The sequence below is a fragment of the Scatophagus argus genome, chromosome 13 (assembly GCF_020382885.2).
Source record: "Scatophagus argus isolate fScaArg1 chromosome 13, fScaArg1.pri, whole genome shotgun sequence".
In the NCBI taxonomy this organism is placed as follows: domain Eukaryota; kingdom Metazoa; phylum Chordata; class Actinopteri; family Scatophagidae; genus Scatophagus; species Scatophagus argus.
In genome coordinates, this window is record NC_058505.1 from 23,053,790 (window position 1) to 23,076,865 (window position 23,076).

General features: G+C 40.3%; 1 protein-coding gene across 2 annotated transcripts in view; it reads right to left on the reverse strand.

The window, feature by feature from the left end:
• Positions 1-22,434, reverse strand: part of LOC124069865 (E3 ubiquitin-protein ligase RNF31) — a 35,517-nt gene extending 13,083 nt beyond the window's left edge. For both annotated transcript variants that reach the window (XR_006845114.1, XM_046409356.1), the window contains exons 1-18: positions 22,156-22,434; positions 21,140-21,342; positions 19,795-19,941; positions 18,516-18,671; positions 14,480-14,536; positions 13,617-13,812; positions 11,345-11,525; positions 11,088-11,221; positions 10,125-10,297; positions 8,367-8,600; positions 8,091-8,276; positions 7,811-7,978; positions 7,519-7,704; positions 5,786-5,992; positions 5,529-5,702; positions 4,595-4,693; positions 3,652-3,741; positions 2,594-2,708 (exon numbers count right to left, since the gene is read on the reverse strand). Coding sequence is in view for 1 of the 2 variants with exons in the window: in XM_046409356.1 (XP_046265312.1) it covers positions 2,594-2,708; positions 3,652-3,741; positions 4,595-4,693; positions 5,529-5,702; positions 5,786-5,992; positions 7,519-7,704; positions 7,811-7,978; positions 8,091-8,276; positions 8,367-8,600; positions 10,125-10,297; positions 11,088-11,221; positions 11,345-11,525; positions 13,617-13,812; positions 14,480-14,536; positions 18,516-18,671; positions 19,795-19,941; positions 21,140-21,337 (2,701 nt within the window). In the remaining variant the exon portion in view is untranslated. The remainder of the gene's footprint in view (positions 1-2,593; positions 2,709-3,651; positions 3,742-4,594; positions 4,694-5,528; positions 5,703-5,785; positions 5,993-7,518; positions 7,705-7,810; positions 7,979-8,090; positions 8,277-8,366; positions 8,601-10,124; positions 10,298-11,087; positions 11,222-11,344; positions 11,526-13,616; positions 13,813-14,479; positions 14,537-18,515; positions 18,672-19,794; positions 19,942-21,139; positions 21,343-22,155) is intronic.
• Positions 22,435-23,076: the final 642 nt, after the last annotated feature.

Here is a 23,076-nt window from a genome sequence, read left to right on the forward strand (position 1 = left end):
CTCTTCATATATAAGGGTTAGCCTCGGTGTTCCACAAGGTTCAGTGCTTGGGCCGATCCTGTTCACCTTATACATGCTCCCTCTAGGAAATATTATTCAGAAACATGGCATAAACTTTCATTGTTATGCTGATGACACTCAGCTGTACTTATCCTTAAAGCCTGAAGAAACAGAGCCGTTAGCCAGACTCCAGGCATGTCTTAAGGACATAAAGGACTGGATGACCTCCAATTTTTTATTATTAAACTCAGACAAAACTGAGATCATTGTTCTAGGCCCCAAACACCTTAGAAATAGAATAGCTGATAATATTCTCTCTCTGGACGGCATTACTTTGGCCTCCAGTACGACTGCAAGGAACCTCGGCGTTATCTTTGATCAAGACGTGTCATTTATTCATCACATTAAACAGACCTCTAAGACCGCCTTCTTTCACCTCCGTAATATCGCTAAGATTAGGAGTGTCCTCTCTCAGAGTGATGCTGAAAAACTTGTTCATGCTTTTGTTACTTCTAGGCTGGACTACTGCAACTCACTATTGTCAGGATGTCCAAATTATTCTATTAATAACCTGCAGCTGATCCAAAATGCAGCAGCTAGAGTTTTAACAGGAATCAGTAAAAGGGATCATATCTCCCCCATCTTAGCTTCTCTTCACTGGCTTCCGGTAAAATTCAGAATAGACTTTAAAATTCTCCTACTTACATATAAGGCCCTAAATGGACTAGCCCCATCATACCTGCAGGATCTAATAGTCCCATATATTCCCAATAGATCACTCAGATCACAGAGTGCAGGTTTACTTACAGTTCCCAGAATTTATAAAAGTAGAACGGGAGGACGAGCCTTTAGCTATCAGGCAGCCCTGCTGTGGAACCAGTTGCCAATCTGGGTTCGACAAGCAGACACCATCTCCACTTTTAAGACTAAACTTAAAACCTTTCTGTTTAGTAAAGCATATAGTTAGCACCAAATAAAGTGTGTAGGGCTGGTAGGCATAGTTTCACCCACCTCATGATATATAGCCACAGGTAGAATAGGTCTGACTAACTGTTAATCTTTAAATCTCTATCTTAGCTAAGCTGCTACAGGCCTATGCTGCCGGGGGACACAAACATGATCCACCAAGCAGTTTCCCCTCCTCCTTTTCCTCTTCTATCCTCTCCCCTCGTCAGATTAACATGCAGTTCATTATTTTATGTCACTAACTGTGTGTCCAGTGCTCCTCGTAGTCTTGTGTCTCTCTCTCTCTCTCTCTCTCTCTCTCTGTATCTTTCTGCAGGTATCTCTCCATCCAGATCTTCAAGTTGAACTGTAGCCGGCTCTATGACCAACCCAATGTGTATTGTTGACATCTGCCTGTCATTCCTCTATGTACCGACTATGGGCGGGGTGGTTCTCCCTACGGGCCGAAATCGAACTGATAGGATAGTGATTCTCAACATCACATAAAAAAAAAAAAAGAATACATGAATGTTACAGCAGTTCATTATAATTTTCAATACTATAAATTTCCTATAACTTGTGAAATGTTAAAATCATATTGAGGTGGTAGCAAAAAGTGAAACTAAACAGTTGAGATTTTGTTTTGCTTATCTTTTTAGTAATGTCATTTCTCATGTTGCAAATTGCTTTCCTGCCTGTACAACATCCATTGCACGTCTGCCCGTCCTGGGTGAGGGATCCCTCCTCTGTTGCTCACCCTGAGGTTTCTTCCATTTTTTCCTGTTAAAGGTTTTTCTGGGAGTTTTTCCTTAGTCGATGTGAGGGTCGAAGGGCAGAGGATGTTGCTGATGTTATGTTAAGCCCTTTGAGACAAACTGCTTGTAAAAATGGGCTATACAAATAAAGTTGACTTGACTTGACTTGACTTGTTTGTTGTTAGCCGCTAGCTTGTTAGCCGCCATCTCGCTAGCTTGTTAGCCACCATATTGTTTGTTGTTAGCCGCTAGCTTGTTAGCCTCTATCTTGTTTGTTGTCTACCTCCATTTTTTTTAATTCTCTCTCTCTCTGATATACACACCCACACACACACACACCCACCTTTATGAATGTCTTTTGCCCTGTATACCTATTGTAGCTAGTAGTTAGTGTGCACTCATAAAACTTGGATTATAATAGCTTTTGTTGTGAAATGATATTTATCTTTGGATGCTTGTTGCTTTTAATAAAATCTATTATAATTTTAATCCGTCGTGGTCTGTGTTTATTGTGAAAGGTACTAATGACAACAGCTGGATTCATGACAGTCAGTGCTCGAGTTTACCCTTCCAAACATTAAGAGACTGTTTTTCCCCACTTGTTAATTTGGCTATTGGTCCCTGGTGACAGGGTGGTGCCCTGATTCTATACGTGTAAATAATACACTCAATTGATTTCAATGATTATTCCCTATAACCATTGATCTTCTTGCCAATAACCAAATTGCTCCTACTAGTGCACAACACTCTAGAGTTCTGTGTGCACTGGAGGACATACTGATGTATACCACTAAGCTGGTGCTGTTTTCCTTTACATAGATCACAGATATTTTAGTACCGCAGCCCTCGCTAAACAACACAATTTATTAATTTGTGTGTGTGTGTGCGCTTACTGATGCCATTGTCTCTGAGGTATCCAGCCAGACCCTGTCTCTGATACTCTGGATCATTCTCTCTCTTCCACGACTGGTACTGTTCACAGGACAAACCTGCATGCTGAGACTCCCACTGCAGACACAATGGGGAAGCACGAATATGTTCACTAATAAGCACCGTCCATTCCTTCATTAAAAACAATGCTTTACAGGGGATAGAAAGGAACAAAAGGGAAATACATTTTAGACAGGACAGAGAGGATGAAAGAGAGAGAGAGAGAAACATACATGCAGTAAACATCATAAATTACAAGGACAGACATGACAGGTTGTTATAATTGTTGTCAAGTCTACATGGTCTACATATAGTCTACATATTAATTTATGTGACTTTTTTCTATTAGATCTCTTGCCTGAAACCTGAAATTCTCTAACATAGGGGCTCTGTGTCATGCTATATTTGCTTTATAGAGCAAAGTCTCATGATATTTAAGAGGCAAAATTTTGATCTGAAATTGTGAATTGACAGACCTCAGTTTAAGTCTTCTAGTGTGCCCCACATACATTTTATTTTTTGGAGCATTACAACAAGATATATACAAGATATAACTTTAATAACTGGGGGAGAAGAGAAGGTGGCAAAAAGGACAAAAAATGATACGATCTGTGAGAAACCAAATACAGAATCAGCAGCCGTGGCCTAGAGGTTGGAAAAGCGGCTTGAGATCGGAGGGTTGCTGGTTCGATTCGGTTCGAAAATTTGGGTGTGGTGGAGTGATTAATGAGGAAAAAAATGCTCCCCCTCTCCATTAGCTGGCTGATGTGCCCTTGAGCAAGGCACTTAACCCCCCAATATGCTCCCTGAGCGTTTGATGCTGCCCACTGCTCTTGTGTGTGTTTCACTGCATGTAATTTGCCAGGTGTTGCATGTGTGTGTTCAACTAAGGATGGGATAAATGCAGAAGACAAATTCAGTGTGTGTATGTAAAAATATATATACTGTCAATAAAGTGATTCTTAATTCTGAACAGAAAGAGGAGAAGTTTAGAGAACAGAGCGAGACACGTAATACTTACAGGCTTTTTACACTGAGCACAGAAGCTGTTGTGGCATTGAAAACATGTGACCTTCAGCTGGTCTCCGTCATAGATAAAGCCATATGAACACTGGGGAGAGTAAAATGGAGGACAGGAAAGAAAATAGGAGGAAAAGAGGGAAAACAGAAAGAGAAGAGGAGAGAAAACAAGAGGCGAGGAAAGGAGAATCATTATCTAACATTAATAGAGTTGAGAACATATTGTCCTTTGTCAGTGTTAGGTTGCCATTTAGCTACTTCACTGGTGAAACGTGATAATATGATGATAATAAACTTTACCATTATTTTAAATAATAACATTGTCAGGTCAGGAAAATTGTTCATTGTGCTAGATAAGTTGTGCTAATTTAACATGCTTACCAATCTATAAATGGTTATAAATGGTCACATCATATCATAAAATATGATGTGACCATTGTGATCGTTTGCTGAAGAATAAAACCTGAAACTCTTATTGAGTTTTGACATCTCCCATGTGAGCAGACAGAATACACTTTTTGAACAGAAGACATTTTGATATGTCATAGCAAGAAAGTCACTGGTGTATCAATGAGTGCTGCATTCCACTTAGAAGCAGCTGCAACCTGCTGTTGTGCAAGCTGGGTCAGTGGCACCGTTAGAGATTTAACTGAAGTGAAGAGGAAACTTTTTACTCAAGAATAATCTGTTTTGATCAATAGACCACTGCAGACTGATTTTAATAACAGGCTGATGAATCTATCTCAGAGCAGCTTCTAAGATCCAATGTAGCTTCCTCATCCACCCCTGTGCACCCACCCATGCGCTTTGTGCTGAACAACTTCATACCAAGTTGTGCACAACAAAAACAGAGCTCTTAAAGTCACTGAAGCTTCCATAATCTTAAAAATTGTACATGAAATTTGATCGATGATAAAATCAAGTGTGACTTATTATGTACTCACATGACAGCACCAGAGGAACTTGGGGTCCTTGATTAGAGCCTGCTCTGTCAGCTTCTTATGGAAGAGCTCATAGACTTCTGATTCCAAACATTCTCGCAGCTGAAGCATATAATACATTCATTAAAGATGTGTATCAATGACTGAAACATAAACTTTGTTTGTAGTAGATGAGCTGAGACATGCAAAAAGACAAGAATGACCCCACCAATTTTACCCATGAAGATCAGTTTACTTGTCAAGGTTACACTACTCAGTGAAAAGCTATTCTGTGTCTCTGAAGGAGCTCTGTTAAATCTAAGACTAACTGTAACTTTCAACTAACTGCAATATATGGCCATCTGTGACAATATTCAATGCTCAGCGCATTAACAAGATGCTGCTCATTGCAGAGCCTAGCCTAGTCCAGCTTCACCTCTAGGTCCAGCCACACTCCAGCTCAGGTCCAGCCCCACTTTATGATTTCATGAGGTTGAAATGCCAGGAAGCTACAGTACTTTCAATTAGTTGCAAATAAAATAATTTCCAGCCTTATGTGGTGCTTTTCTAAAATATACATACATATATGTATGGCACACTGTATAAAGGTAAGAAAAGAACCTTATAGTGGTAAAGTGGTAAAACCAGCCAGGCCTGACCATGTGAAGGAACGATTAAGGAATCTATCATATTGTGTGTGTTAGTCCACCCAGTTGTATGTTGGCTTGCTGTGCTGGAGAATAACTGCTCCACTGAAGAGGCTCAGTCTGCAGTCCGTTCTTTGTCTGTTCTAGATGGTACAAATACATTGCTTCACGAGTAACAGAGACAAATGGAATTTTGCTGTACCCCTTTCTGGTGTCATCAGACACCCTGTGTCAAGCTGACACCAGTGAGCTGTGAGTCAGAGGCCTTACTTCACTCTTTCACTCCTTCTTCAGCTAATGTGATTCCCTACCTGGATGTCCAGGGTGGAGAAGTAGCTGTTGAGGTGTTCAGGGTCATTGATGTCAGGCTCCCAGCAGACTGGACATACCATGTCTCTGATGTGTTTATCCCTCACAGCGATGGTGAAGTGCTGCTGGAAACAACCACAACATACTGAACACTGGCAGGACGTCAGAGACTGCATCTGTAAGGAAAGGGAGGGCAAGAAAGTTACGACTTACGTAGGATATGCTGCAAAGTTCATATAAAGATTCACTGTGGCAGTACCTTGTTGTGGGGGAAGACTGAGAGGCAGATGGGACACTCTTTAGCCAGCACTCTCTTGATAAATTCCCTGTCATGGGACTCTCGTACAGCCTGCACTACATCTTCCAGTGAGTATGGGGCATTGTGCTCTAGAAGGAGTGACAATGCCAGCTCACAGCGACCCCAGCTAGGAAGATCGTACACTGCTAGTAACCTCCGACATACGCGCTGAAAAAGAAGAAAGGAATTATGCAGAAGGATACAACAAAGATAGACTTTGCATATCCTGGTTGTCTCAGTGAAGTCTTATTTTTGGCCACTTTGGGTAGGAGAATGTGTTGAAAACACAAAACTGAGTTATTATCATAAAGGTGCTATGGTACCCAGGTTAACAAACAGTTAAGAACAGTCCAGCTGCAGCTCTTGAAACCTAACAAACTACGCTCCCAACAAATCATGCTCATTATTACAATGTGTTCACGGCAAAGGAAATAAAACAACTACAGCACTATGGTGGCTGAGATCAGAGCAGATCAAATATATATAGAAACTGTTATTAAAAGCAGTCATTTTAGAAACTGAGACAAAGAAATATTATTAACATGGTCTATGCATTTGAATCGAATTTTGTTACGGCGACAGGCCGAGGACAGGCAGAGTGAACAAACGAAAAAACTGTAAGAGAACAGAAGAGAAGAAATCAAACGGCTATTAAAATATGACAAATGAAAAAGAAACAATTCTCTCTATGAACTAAAAGTCACTCCAAAAGGATGCAAAAAAATCCACAAAACCCAAAACTGGGTGAAATTCGGTCCCCCCATCCCCCGATCAGCACTTATGCAGGCTACTTGTATAGAAAAAAATCTGTCAGTATATGCACTGCAGTAGACATGTGAACAGAATTAAAGTTTGTTGTCTTGGTTTACATTATGCCTTGTGTTACCATTTTATTATCTTCTTCAAGATGCAACTTGGCTACAATATTTATTTTATTTATTAAGATTATCACAATGTAGAATTTGGTCTCTTCTAAGACCCAGTCTGCTCAGGAACCACATTTGGAGGTTCATACTTGACAGTTTCACCTATGCAGCAGACAGAGCAGTGTGAGCGTTAAGGCTGATGTTTCAGTGTATTTCAAAACTTCTACAGTTCAGCATAGCTAACTTTCTTTTTCCTCTCTGCAGCATATTACTTCCTGTTTATTTTCATATAAACATACTTCTACAAAGACACCTTGTAGCATTATCTCCCTTTAGCTTTGGTTTGTATCCATATTATGTTGAGGGGAATATATAGCTCTTTAGCTGCTAAATGCTCCATTATACATTATGTTTTCAGCTTGTCATTAACTTCTCGGTCTGCTCTTTGGTCCAGTTCAGGTAGAGTACAATGCTGGAAACAACGCTGATGAGTGATCTGACTAGTGACTAGTTTGCCAGCCTAGACAACCAAAACCATGCTCTGATGGCTATAAAGCTCCATAGAGCTGAGGAGTGCAGAGATGGTGATGATTCTCTGAGGTTACATAATATCAGTATTTTATGTTTCTACTGCTTTTTCAGATCCTTCCATTTTTTTCTTTTCCCCTCTGTGACCTAATGTGGAGAAACCATTTGCATTACATGATATGACATGAAAGAGCAGTATGAGAACCTAAAGAGAGTTTCTACATTTCTAAACACCAGACTCATAACAGAATTCAGATGGTTGAGGACTGAACTTTTACAGTGACTCCATCTAGGTCTCACTTGTTTGTCAGGGTGATGAATGTCCACAGGAGGCTCGGGCTTATCACTCCAAATGTGCTTATGGAAGGGTTCCAGAAGGGGTCGCTGCAGCAGGGCCAGGGCGCTCCTCACCTCACCACCACTCTGCCTTAAAACCTCATGACAGCGAGTCTCATCACTGAAGCCCAGCGCACAAAGCTCCTTTACCTGAGAGGATAGGGTGAGGGAAAAAAAGACATTATCTCCAGACAAAAGGAGGACATGAATATATTATTGTGCGCGTCTTCAAAGTTTATGGAGACATATTTGTCACCTTGGCAAGTCTGTCTTTCAGAGCTTGTGTAGCAGCTCTTTCTGTGTCACCTCCTGCTGTTAGCCAGGCCTGCTTCGCCTCTACTCTCGACAGCTGAACCACACTGTCTGTTTCTGCAGGGTCCACCTCTTTCCCAGCATCCTCAGCAGGAGCTTCACACACCCTGCCCTGTGTTAGGGGAAAGTCTGTCACCAACAAACAGCACTACTGACAGTGACAGTCTCAGTGATCTGACAGTGATCATACAGCCTTTGACTGATACTGAGACAGGCATACTGACCATGTGTCCTGTTGCGGTCCTGTCAGAAACAGACTGAGGGGAAGATGTTACCACCAACATCCTGATCTGATCTAACAGCAGAGGAAGCTCTTTCTTTAGCCACTTGTAGAGCAGGATGCTACTGTCCCCAGCTACCTTCATGCTTGCATACACCTCCTCTGGACTCACTCCTTTCTTTTCTCCATCCTGACAAAGACAAAGAACACATAAAATAAAACACAGACACTAAATGCTGTCTAGATCCAATTACAGTGACAGGTAATGAAGGCGACTTGCTCTAATAAGCTGAATTAGCTTCAGTCCCTCCTCCTTCATCAGCTTCTGCCTCCAGCTGTTCATGTCTTCAGAGGCAGGCTCTTTGGGTTTGACTGGCAGAGCGGGGACCCGTCTGACAGGAGAGGGAGGGCTAAGCTTTGCAGGCAAGGGTGCAGGCTCTGGACGGGCGAGGTCACACATCTCACACACTGTAGCAGGAGAGTAGTTCAGATAGGTGCAGAACTGACACACCCACTAGGCAGAGACAAACAGACAGAGAGGCACTAATTATACAAAAGTCAAAACGTGACTGTCCAAATAATCCGTACTGACATTTTCAGATTTTGAACTCTTCAAACTACAACAACTTCAACAGGCTAAACATAGTGAGGAAGCAAAAAAGTGAGCGCCTCATTGACCATGTTTGGTCTATGGTCTGGTCAATAAATAAATAAATATGAACACCAAAACACAGATAATTTCATTTAGGCTGTAAGGTGTGATTTCCACACAGGCTTAGGGCTGAGATAGGGCTTAGCTGAGATGAATTAATTATTTCACTAATCCCATACCTACGTAATAATTTCCTAGGAAATGTTTTGGCAGATAAGTACATGATGTGATACGGAATATAATAAGAAAAACATTACATTAATTTGCCACACCTTTTTGTTTAAATTATTTATGACTTGTTACAGTTACAATAATCTGCAGAGAAACTTCCTTGATGCTGGGTTCCTGGCTTAGTAACACAGAGGAAATCTCACACTAAAACTCTCTAATTTGATTTGCATACAGCTGAAGCTTCTTGCATGACTGACCAAGAATTTAAGTTGAAATCTGACGCAAACAGCCAACCAACCAAGGCAAAACTAAAGATGCTGCTGCTTTGAGTAACTTTGCTTTGAGTTAGCTGCAAATGGTCTGCTAGGCTTCACCTAAGCTAATTCCAGAACTTCACTTCTCAACCTTGCTTGTAACGTTGGTGCCTTTTAAAGAATTTTTAATGCCAATTGCATGACAAATAATATTGTTTGCTGTGCTGTTAATTGTACTAACATACCTGAACAGAGGAATAGATGCCAGTCTTTTGGATTAACTGTCTGCTAACAAACTCTGGATGGCATAATCAAGGACAGCAGTGGAAGAAGTACTTTGATCGTTTACTTCAGTAAAGGTAATATTACAAAAATACAACACAGAAGACACAAAATGCGAAAATGCAAAATACTGTGCACATGAATATGTGCAGTTTGGAGGGGATCGGAGGATTGCGACATTAGGACACACAAACAGACATATCTGGAGTGAAGCTTTTGTCTAGTTTTAAAATCACTTTGCTTCTTCAAGTACACAAAACCATCTACTTCTACTGCGGCAGTTATCTGGAATAAAAGTGTGACAACCACAGAATAAGCTTCAACTGAAAATAGACTGAATATCCAAGTGTAATAATTTTGTAAATATGGTTATTGACAAGATTATTTATCTTGGATATGAAGAAATAAGACCAAGAAAAAAGGCAAATTAATCACATCCAAAGGGGGTTGATGACATTTTACAGGCACTGTATGTAACATCCCTTTGGGAGAAAGTCTGTTGTGCCGCTGCTCTCACAATCTGCATCAGATATCAACACTGTTCCATTTATTCTCAAGTGTCTTCATGGACTCGTTTGAAGTTTGAAGATATTTAATTGTGGACAAACAGGCTGAACACAGCTAGCAAGGCTAAAAGGAAACTTGACAAACATAACACATACGCAAGGTGTTAACTGACCTGGCTGTCAGGGTCACCGGGCATGCCCAGTACTGGTGCTGGTGGTCTGGGGGGGTTGATGGGTGGGTGTGATGGGGTCACTGGAGGTCGTGTAGCCAAACGAGGTCTTTCACACACCTCACACAAAATACTGCTGGCTGCATTCACCATGGTACAGCTCTTACACTGCCACTCTGAGAAGAACACAGCACACACACAAATGTCAGTTCATTCAGTTCACATTACTATCATTCATCCGTGTCCTCAACCACACCAAGAGTACCACTGAGTACTATTTATACCATTTGTTCCAGAAACATCATGACTGTGGCATCCATTTCTGGTAATACAAATAAACAGAAAAAAATAGTACCATTACACATTAAAAACTAATAAATTACTTTTAACAATTTAAATGACAAGCAAAATTGGAATTACTATCCATCCATCCATTAATTTTTTATACTGCTAATCTGTCAGAGTCACGGGGGAGCTGGAGCCTATCCAAGTTGATTACGGGCGAGAGGTGGGGCACACCCTGGACTGGTCGCCAGTCAAACGCAGGGCCCACACACAAAGACAGACAACCACACATGCACACACTCACACCTAGGGGCAATGTAGAGCAGCCAAATAACCTAATGTACATGTGTTTTGGAAGCCAGAGAAAACCCACGCAGGCACAGGGAGAACATGCAAACTCCACATAGAAGGGCCCAGACCGGGGTTTGAATCTGGAAGCCTCTTGCTATGAGGCGACAGTTCTGACCACTGCCCTTGAAATTATCATGATATACTGAATGCAATACATACTTAAAGGAATTCATACCATATCAGCAAACATAACTTTCTCCAGTGCAACAGCAGTAAGTCAAGGCATCCATGCCATGGATTTATTTTCTTTCATCTTGGATTCATTGTCACAGAGAAAACTAAAAAGTAGCAGAATAAAGGAGGTAGGAAGGACCAAAAGACAACACATACCAGTGATGGTGGCAGGCTGAGATTCATCCTCTTTTGAGCTCACTGATTCCATGCAAGGGAGCTCACACTCCTCACATAACACATCCTGGACAGAGTTGATTTTAGTGCAGTGAAGACAACGCCAGATGGAAGAACTGAAACAGGGGAAGAGGGGTTGTTATGATGTGATTGTTTTGATTGTTATGAGTCAGGACCAGCACTGGTTGTGGACCAGTAGCATCAAAGCATTCTTAATGTGTATTGCCAAAACTATTGACCTCTGACTGCTCCTGTTTTGGGATGATGACGATGACGACGATGATGGTCTAACAGCTATTCGACGGTGGTTTGCCCTTTCAGGATAGGAGTGGTACAGTCTGTCACATTCTGAGCAGAGCCTCTGGAGGCAAGTGAGGCAGTGGGAAGAGACACGGAATATTTCACAGATAGTGCAGTTCTCTGAAACACAGAAATCAATACACTGTACCAAACACTGTCACATTATTTTATACTGCAGTATTATGGCTTCACTGGTTTGCTTATAATTAAGGGCGTTCCAATCATGATTTTCTGGGCCAATTACCAATCACTGATTGCTGGAAACAGTATTGGCCATGTGTGTGTGTGTGTGTGTGTGTGTGTGTGTGTGTGTGTGTGTGTGTGTGTGTGTGTGTATGAAACCTACAGAGGTGAAACGTCTTCAAAGACAAATAACTAAGTCCAGTTGCATTCGATTGAATTTCCTTGAGATAACCATGACCTGGATGAATGAGAATATTCACAGGAAATGTTTGGACCTTTAGGCAAGAGTTATACAGTCTTGAACATCCCCAGGGTCAACAAGGTCCATGTCAGGTGACGGGGAACCAGCGCAAACTGATGAGAAAAGGGCTACTGAAACACGTCATGATGTCCAAATGGACTAAAAGAAAGCCTACTACTCAGTGCCACATGGATACTGGAATGCTTGGAAATGTCAACAAGACACTAACAGCCTTCATAAGGAATTCAATGGACCTGTAGAAAGCAACTCAAAGTGAACTGCAAAATTTACCATTGAGTGTGGTATCAAGGTGATGCACTATCCCTGCTCCTGTTCTGCATAGGCCTGAACCGCCTCAGCCAGATCATCACAAAGAGTGGCTACCAATACTGGTTACAAAGTGGAGAAACCATCAATCACCTCCTCCACATGAAGGACATCAATCTGTAAGCTAAAAATGTGGTCGGTGATAAGTGATAAGTGTGGTCGGATAGTATCAAAGAAAGGGAAGATGATCAGAACAAAGGGGGTTGAACTTCTAGTTCATCGATGCTCAGGAGAATTACAAATACCTTGGAGGCAACAAGGAAGTCAGCCACAGTCAAATATCAACACAGAGTGAGGCAGGGCCTGAAACATGGGCTGAATAGGAAGAACAAGGCCTGAGCCATCAACACATTCATCCTGCCAATCATCAGATACACCACTGGTATAATAAACTGGCCAAAAGAGGAGATAGAGGCCACCAACATCAAGACGAGGAAGCTCCTCACAACACATGAGAAGTTTCACCCCAAGTCCAGCACCCTGACAATATACATTTAGTGGAATGAGGGAGGCTAGAACGAGTGAGTGTCAGAGGCACTGTCTAGGAAGAAACAACAAAGGTCCAGGAGTACCTCAAGATCAACTGCTCAGTGAATACCTCAGGCAGGAAGAGGAGGAGGAGGAAGACGATGAACCATCATGGAGGGATAAGCCCCTGCACCGCATGTACCAACAACAGATAAAAGAAGTGGCTCATATCAAGTAATCCTACCAACGGCTGGTAAAGGCTGGATTGAAGGACAGCACAGAAGCACTAATCATGGCAGCACAAAAACAGGCACTCAGTACAAGATCAATAGAAGTTGCTGAAGTCTACTACAACAGAAAGCTTTGCAAAGATGTCCCTGAGACAGCAGGGTGTAAGATGCAGACAGGAACAAGGTACATGGAATGATATAACCCAATGGCTGGAACTGTGTACAGGAACATCTGTGCTGAGTATGGGCTGGAAGTCCTAATGTCAGAACGGAAGACGCCTCCCAAGGTGGTTGAGAATGACCAAGCTAAGATCCTGACACTGACAGACTGGTGATTACTAACCAACTGGATATTGTGTTGATCAAGAAGCAACAGAAGAAGGCAGTGGTAACAGATGTTGTGATCCCAAGTGACAACAACATCAAGAAGAAAGAACAAAGAAGCTGGAACATACCAAGGGCTGAAAGAGGAGCATGAAAAGATGTGGCGAGTAAAGGCAACAGTGAATGTGATAAAACTAATGCATGAACTCGGCAGAAAAGCAGCAGTTTTATCACATTCGCTCTCTGGATTGACGCATCCTACTTCTGTACCCTAGTTATTCTTTTATGTCCATGACGGGTCACGTGTTTCCTACAGGCATCATTTGTGCATCTAAGGAAATTGTCAATGTGTGACTATAGATGTCACATAAACAAGGACAAATGAATACATAGCTAACCAAGCAGTCAAAGCAATAAAACAGTGATTTCGCTCCTCACCAGGATGCTTGTTTGAGGAGGTGGAAAAGACTTGAATCGACCTGAGACTTTGATGTTTTGAGGACAGGGAGTGACCATGGTTGCGCTCCTTGGAGGAACGATGTAGAACGGAGAGGGCTAGAGACTTGGTCTGACCATCTGAATGGTATGAAGTGGAGGAGTAGTAGACCACAGCATCAGTGTTGAGACCAACATCCTGAGAGGAGAGAAGAGTGGGTAAAAACTGATGCGAAGAAATGGCACTATAGGTCATCATAAACATCAAAATAAGTGATTTTTCATTCAGTATAATACCAGTACCAACATTTCACAGCCAAGATGACTTTAACAGACGAAGCTATCCTCACAAGCCCCAGCACAATACCAGGATAACAAAAGGAGGATAATAAAGGGCGTATAATTATCAGATCTAATTGAGTATTCAGATCACATACATTTGGCATGTTTAATTTATGCATTTGATGATCTAATCTATTTTAACGAATTGACTATATTTCAAGTGAAGGTGGACAATTCTGGTACAATTTTTGAACCTGTAAAAGGTAAAAAAAGAAATAACTATGGCGTTAATGACTAACATACCGCGGGCCGCAAAATGCCCAGGTCTGCTTTACTGCCTGCAAAATATACGCTAACAGGCCATATATTTTTTATAAGAAAAAAATGGTCCTCTCAATACAGTCCTTGTATGGCCTGGAAAAGCCTGAAAATAAATGTACGTGCCATTTGTGGTTTGAGTGCACAAGAGGTTTTTTGATTCAGTACTGATTTACTCAGTTATATAGTCTTTGCTGGTGTGTCTTTAAAATAAAAACATGTAACTGAAGAGAAAACAGAGATGATTGTGTTATGATGGACTCTACCTTGTGTCTCAGTGTAGGAATGATTCTCTCATAGAACTCAGGGTGGGGATGAGCCTCCTGGGATCAAACCAAATAATACGACTTCATTAATGCTTTTTATCTGAAGACAAGCAAAAAGTAAAATGAACTGCTCATACACATATACCAAATCATTCCCTCTGAATAAAGCACCTTATGACCACACAATCAGCATAAAAGCTTCTAAAACATTTTCCTGCAATGATTTCTACAATAATTACTCTCTCTCAATCACAATGACATCAACGTACTAACTGGGTGATTACAATTGCACTTGTTTGGTCATTTCTCTAAAGTAACTTGTATTGACATGGGTGGAGTAACACAGCTGTGGCTGCATTTATATAGTTGAGGTAGTGCATGACAATGTGTATAGTTTTTCAGTCAACATGAAACTGAACAATTTACATAGTGTTACTTTGAAGGAGCGAACAAGCACAATCCTCCTTCAGTTCACCTAGGTCTTTTTATGTATGTTGACCTGAACCTCTTTCACTGTGACATACACACCTTATTAAAATTAAATGTGTCATACTTACTGGTCTTAAGAATAACATCAACTTTTTTTACAGTGCCTATAAAAAGTATTCACCCTCAACTTTTGACAAAAAAAAATATCCAAAAAACTCAATGACAAAGTGAAAACAGATTTCTACAAAGTAATATCAAATAATTAAAAATATATAATGTAAAATAAGTGATTGCATAAATATTCACCCCCTTCAAAACGATTGAGCCAATTCAGCAGAGGTCCAGCCAACTGGTGCTAGTACTCGCACAGTTAGTGAAATGGAGATCACTTGAGTGCAGAGTTTCAAGTGATTGTAGCAGACACCTGTGCTTGTAGCAGACACCTGTGTCTGGAAGTCACTGGTCCATCGGTATTCTATTCCTGGTATTCAAAAAAAATCCAAGTCATCCCCTGGAGTTCAGTTAAATCCACCATTAGGAAATTGAAAGAATACTGCAGATGTGTAAATCTGCCTAGAGCAAGCCATCCTCACAATCTGAGTGACTAGCAAGAAGGAGACTAGTGAGGAAGGTCACCAAGACACCCATGATTACTATGAACGAGTTAAAATCTTCAGCAGCTGAGATGGGACAGAGAAAGGTTCTTTGGTCTACTGAGACCAAAATGGAGCTTTTTGGCCATCAGACTAGATGCTATGTGTGGTGGATCCCACAAACACACCATCCCCACTGTGAAGCATGGTGGTAATAGCATCATGCTGTGGGGATGCTTCTCAGCAGCACGGCCTAGAAGGCTTGTAAAGGTATAGGGTTAAATAAATGCAGCAAAATACAGGGAAATCCTGGAGAAAATCTGAACCACAACTTGGGAAAGGATTTACTTTCCAGCAATACAATGACCCAAGGCATACAGCGAAAGCTACGCACAAACGTTTTAAAGACGGTGGTGAAGGTGAATATTCCAGAGTGGCAGAGCCCAGACCTCAATCCAATCGAAGATTTGTGGCTGGACTTGAAAAGGGCTATTCATGCCCGACCCTCACGCACCCTGAAAGAGCTTGAGCAGTTTTGCAAAGAATGGATGAAAATTGCATTTTCCAGATTACAGGAGTTTGACATTGCTTTGCTCTGTTTTCACTTTGACATTGAGGAGTCATTTTCTTTTTTTAAATAAATTATGTTAAAAAAAAAAGCCAAAATATATTGACTATGATTCAATTTATAAAAGCAATAAAGGGGGAAAACGTCCAAGGGGCTGAATACGTTTTACTGTAAGGATGTGTAAGGTCTGTTTCTTTAAGCCTTTCTTCATTTCTTCTGTTACCATCAACCAGCAGCAGCCCATCTTTATATGAAGAAGAAAATAACTATAACATCTCATTATTACTCTGCCCCGCTAAGAATTACTGACCATTTCTTTCGATAAAATTTTATTCAACTGTTGCCATTTCAATCATACCAATGACTATATTAAGTGTTGAGGTGGCATTTTAGAGTGTGGAGTAGAGATTATGGTGCTCAATAGACATATTGTACATAATAGAAAGTTTTTAAAGTCTGACACATTAAGAAAACAGCAATGCATGACACTGGCCAGTAGCCGCATATGCCGACTAGCCTACACTCTGCTAGTCCTATGCTTAATTTCCAGCTTTAGCCAATTCTCCTTAAGGTATGTCTCTATGTTACAAAACCTACCCATCAGTATAACTTTTGAGATAATTTCTCAGAGTATCTCTTCAAAAAACAGCAAACATTTCCTCCGCACCAACATTTCAACCTGCCGGTTATCCTGGAGGTGCTGACATCATTGCTAGCCAATACTTTGCTGCGTTCTATGTTGCATGTGGAAGTGGGAAACGTTAGAGTGTGGCTGTTGAACTGCACAGTGTGGCACAGTTTATTGCTCTTATACTGCGATTGGTGCCAAGTTCGGTTTAAAACAGCTTGCTAAACAGAACCTTAATAAATGCCGTCGGTTTTTTTCATGGTGTACATAAAGTGTGGAGTCATACTTCTCACAGTACCTATGTTCTCTGAAGGCAACATGATAGAGGAAGGTCCCCAGCCTTCTTTGTTATGCTGTCACTCATGATTCCGTGCCCCTCTAAGCTGATGCCACCCCCTCCATGCCAGATCCAGGCCAAAAGTTTGAAACTGAAAAGATGAGACCTAAAATGAACAAAAGATCATAAGATTTGAAACTGTAAAAACAAAGAAGGTAAATCTGAAAAGACAAAATCTACAACTGAAAAAATAAGACCTCAAATATTGAAATATATGAAAGTGAAAACTGAAAATAGATAATTTATTCAAAAGAATGTCAGCACTGAATAAAAATTATATTAAAACTAAAAAAAACCTTATTTTTAGTTTGAGTACAATGTTGTATTTTTCCAAAGTTCAAAATTGAAATTTCAGCTTTCAATTTCAAATCTTTTTCTCATATGAATGAAACTTTTGGCCCTGATTTGGCTCCACAGAAATGCCATTTCATTGTAAGTGAAAATCAAAGGTGGGGGAGCTGTTGTTACGTGGGGTTTGGTTTGCAATGGAATTATGTTCATGTTTGGTGTTTCTTTCATGATAATAAAATTAATATATTGTTATTATTAGTGATGGGGAGGACTGTGACCTAGCCTGTCTGTGCAACTCAGTATGCTTTATTGGCATTAATGTAACAGGTTATATGAATTTTGTGGCTCAGGTGAGGTTAAGAATGAGCATTTCCTTCTGTATTATCATCATTGTGATGAATTAAGATTAGCTAACTTGGTGTCTTGTGAGCCTGCTTGGCTAGGTACATAATTTTTGTATGACACAATAATAAGTGTATCATGTGTATCATATTACTGAAGTGTCACATGATAGAAGGGTTATGAAGGAAAATCTACTCGGTCTACTTCTTGGCTATGAAGGTACTGAACGGGATCCAAGCAAGGTCTTCAACGTGGCAGTTGTGGTCGAGGAGACCATTGTGCTTTACAACAATAAAGATGTGCTATGAAGCTTTGCCATGCGTATGGGCGTCATCATAAGTATTCTTATGAAGTTTCTTCTGGATGGTGATGAAGATCAAACCAGACCAAGCCTTTGCCCAAGTACACAGGTTAAGAAACCGAATCCTGAGGTACCACCTGTAACATGTCTACTTTTTCTACTTTCTTCTCATATGGAAAGTTGCTGATGGTTCTTTTATAATACACTTAAACTTTGAGCACTGTACTGTACTTATGTACTGTATAAAAGCATCACTGTCTCGCTTTCTATTGAGAATGCTTGGGAAAAATACTGATATTGCCCCACTTTATTTATTTTTTCTTATTTTAAGGCAGCAATTGAACTTTTTTTTGAAGTTTTTCACTTGAACCACATTGACAATTTTTACAGTGACTTTTACAGTAAAAATGCTGCAATCAATATGTGTGCACACACATGCTTCTATACCTGTCACCTAATGCACATATGGTGCATTTCCTAACCACTTAGGCCCTAAACCTTCTGAACTAAATGCATCTCCCCAGCCTCAAAACGTACACACACAGACCCTGATAAGCATTTCTAGTTCCATCCTCAGGCTCATCACTTCCAGTGTTACTGCAGCCACTCGGCCCACATCTGGATCCATGACATCATCAGGGAAGCTGAGCCCATCTGTCTGCTGATTGGAATAACCATAGAGGCAGAGGACTGCTCGTCCTCCCTGGGAGCAGAAAGAACAAACACAGTGTAACGTGAACTCAAAGTTTTTTGTTTATTTAGTTAAATAGTTGAGTATGAACTGAGGATTGAAAGAAAAGTGTTGCAGTCAGTTTCAACACAGGGTTTGTGAACCATTCAGGATAGGATCAAGGAAGAGATGAGACAGGTGTAGGACAAGATTTCTGCGTAGTTTACGTAGGACTGGGGGAGGAGGGACAAATATATATATATGTATGTATGTAGTCAAGGCTATTTCTCCCATACTGTATGAATCAAAATAGCCAAAGGCAGCTTTAAGTTGTGTCAGAAGATGCTATCTATAAAGAATCGGCTAACTCCCATCCTCTAACACCAAAACTGGTCTGCAGTCCATTGCAATCCATTTTGCAAGGGAGTTACTTTGTCCGTCAAAGGTAGACTTGTTCATTTTGCGTCTGAATGCCTTGTCTAGTGTGGCTTGACAAGTTTAGCTGCTAGCGCAAGCATCAGGGGATGTACTAGGGCCTCCAGTTTGATGATTGAAGGCAACATGGTGATATTTCAGGTTTGAAGGCTTTGTACTCAACAGTTCCGTTTGTGTGTTTTTTAAATATAAACGTTCCAGTCAATAGCATGTTCACATCTGTTCATTGTGGCCACTTTTTTCTATGAATAACTTATTGAAAATAACATGCTATTTTGACAGTTTTAATATTTATACATATATACATATATATATATATATATATATATATGTATATGTATATATATATATGTGTGTATATATAATATACATGTAAAGAGAGAGAGAGAAGCCATATTATGAGATACCTCTGAGACAATTCAGCATATAAAAGCAAGGTGTAAAATGAAGACAGGAACAGCCTACATGGAAGGCCATAATCAAGTACACAGGCTGGCATAGTACACAGGAACATCTGCACTGAGTATGGGCTGGATGTCCCAAGGTCAGTATGGATGATACCTCCCAAGGTGGTTGAAAATGACTATGCTAAGATCCTTTGGGACTTCAAAATCCAGACTGACAAAGAAATTGGTGATGGCAAACCAGAAAGCCATCATAAATATCTATATATATAGTTCTTCCATTTTAAAGAGCACTCGAAATACTTTCTTGTTTTTACCTGAACAGCATCAACAGTGGCCTTGAAAACTGGATTGTTGTGCTTCACAGTCCTCCAGTACTTTGGCCTGTTGGGATTTGTCAAGTTACAGCCATACTTTTCCAGTATGTTCAAAGCTGTAGACAAACGCTGGAGAGATGCAAGAGTCTACAAAACAAAACAGAAAGAGCAATACATTTGGCCACAGATGAAACTATTTTATGGTTCAAGATCGATCTGATGGAAGAGAAGCATTCCATTAACTTCTTCTTTAGCTGTTTCATGCAACTGGCTTTTGGTTTTAAAAGAGAGCAATAGAAGGCAAATATGTTACCAAATTGTCCAGACACAAATTTTAAATAAAAGCTCCTTTTTTTCTATTTTTCTTGTTCTATTCTTTTTCTTTCTCCTCAAGTAATTTTCAGCCAGAAAGCAAATAAGTGCACTTCCCAGAATGTCAAACTGTTCCTTTAAATGTGATAACACCTTTGAAATATGTTAAATATGGTATGTCTTCCTTTTCTTTAAAATGTATCCTATAATGAGGGTCATCTGTGAGATAAAGGGCGTTCTGAAATCTGAGGCATATTCACCTTACCCTCCCCAGTTCCTCCTTTAGCCACGTACCTGTTCTACATGTCATATGACTGCCATACTTTATCCGTTCCAAACTCTTTCAGGAACCCTGTCTATTGGCCTCTACGTCCCCACAGAACCACGTGGTTGATATGGAAACCAAGGTCTCACACAAAGAGACCTTCAACTCTACACTCATACCTGGGGCCTAGTCCCACTTAACCTAGCTGCCTACACTGTTTGTAGCTGCTGCCACAGCTACATGTTTGGGATAATGATGGGGTAAGCTATATCTGCATATACATTAAGTGAGCACATCACTACGTTTAACCTGTGAAATGAATGTGACCATACAGGTTTATTTACAGATGTATCCTGAAATATTTGAAAATGCCTCTTTTTGAGAATTCAGTTTAATTTTTAGCTTTTCAAGCATTCGTTTTATAGTATTCCACCCCTTTAATGTAAGTATTTTGGGATTACATTTAAGATGGTTACTGTACAGAGTCCTGACCTTTTCCAGCCCCATTTATGATGATTGGTTGCAGCATTGAAAAGTGGCAAAGAAATGTACTTCAGAATGCTAGAAAGTGTGTGGGAAATTGTTTGAAACTTTTGATCCACTGCTTCCTTTTCAGTGCACTTGCCTCATTCAGTTTACGTGTGTTCTTCTGTTCTCAGTGAAATGTAACCCACAGTCCCGATTTACCCAACCTTGGTCTCTGCCTGGATGGATGGACAAGAGGTAAATCAGAGTGGGGATTTTCTATATGTAATTGTTCTCGCTCACCTCCTTCCTGTTGCTGCCAAAGCTGTTTTCTATGACCATGGTCTCTGCAGCGATGTGGTGGTATTTGGAGCAGGGCGGTAAGGGCACATTAGCCATAGCCATTACCCCAGCCCGCACCTCCACCACCCTGCCACCAGAGTAGAAACACACTTCAGCCCGACTTCGCACCTCATGCAACTGCTCCGATAGAGACGGCATGTTTTCTAGATATCAGAGAAATGAGAATGACCTCAGTTTGGTTTTCCCAGGGGTATCTTAACATACCATTCTTGACTATAACCACAATGTTATTGTTAATTATTTAAGCCATTATAATCCTGTAGTAAAGAGCTGATATTATGACAGCTCTATTGTGGATAGATGCAGATTGAGAGAGTTATTTGTGAATTTAAATAAATAATATGACAAAATAATAAGAAATGAATATAATGTAATGATAAAGATAAAGATATAAAAGCTTGACATATAGAGCGACTTTGTGGGGTTAATGTTGCCGGCTGAGAGCAACATGTATGTGCTAACAAATGTCATGGAAATCCATCCAGAGGTTGTTTATGGTCTGTACCAAAACGGTGCACCAACTGACTGACATCAGGGGTATTAAGTCAGTACCTCAGCTCTTCATTCTTATTCAAGATTACTGAATCTTTTTTTAGATGTCGCCTGATGGGCTTTATCTATTTTGTTATTTATTTGATTTGATTTTTGTCTATTACGGTTTTAAAAAAAAATGGCTAAAATACAATACAATCCCAGAGCTCAGGGTAACACGTTCAGAAGTTTAAGAACAAAAGTCCCTATTCAGCATACAACTGCATAAAAAACGTATAAATCTTGCAGCAGATTGCTGCTGTCAAGCTAGACATCTAAACAGGTGTGGCTACCCCACGTAGGCTTGGCTATATCCTAAAAACATATACGTGTTTACATCAGAGAATCAGTGGACATCGGTGTGCATGTCTATAGAGTGAACAACGGGCCGTGAAGGCGTCAGTTCTGCCATTGATGTTTCCTACCTCTGGTCCACAGGTACACGCTGCAGCTCGGCCCTCCTGGAACACCCTGACCTCATTCACAGCAAGCTGCTGTCGCGACAGCGCCGGGTTCCGGTCTCACGTAGTGCACAGTGCTCAGTGTTCCAGCAGTAATACATCTACATGTGATGCATAGCCTTGTGTAACCACAAAATGGTGCTGCATAATGTCCAGTGTGCTAACAATCCCAGTGAAACACAGCATCCCTCTCCTCAGGCTGGGAGAAAACACAGACGCAGCGTGGATGACGTCACCCATGACGTTTTAGGACCGATGTCGTTAGGATTTCCGCCTGTTGTCTTGCATTTATGTATCATTAACTTGTTAATAATTAAAACACAAATTTACGAGATATAAAGATGTGGACACAACGTTATCTACTTAATATCTGTTATAAATTATAATAGTATTTTGATTTTAATGTTTAAAATGTTAAATCCTGGTAGCTGTTATATATTTTTGATTATGACGATTATACGTCAGAACTATCTTTTTAATTTATTTTATTTATTAACTTAATATAAATTTGTTGTCTGCAGTGGGTGGGTTTGCCTCCATGTCTTATAAATAAATAAAGCCACAGATTTTTTTTCTGAATATTCTTTGATTGTGTTTGTATTAATGTAAATTTACATATAAATTAAATTGTGTGTGTGTGTGTGTGTGTGTGTGTGTGTGTGTGTGATATGGTGGTTATTTAACCTTTATTTATATAAATGGCTGAGTAATTTAGTATTTGGTTAGGTTGTCTTAGTTAAGCAATATCTCTATTATAATGAACTGTCATAGCATGCAGGTTATTTTTCATGGAGTTATAAGTACTGTATTGTGAAGTAGAAGTATAAAGTGACATATTCTCAACTTGAGTGCTGTTGCTACTTAGGAGAGCTTATGTGTGTGCAT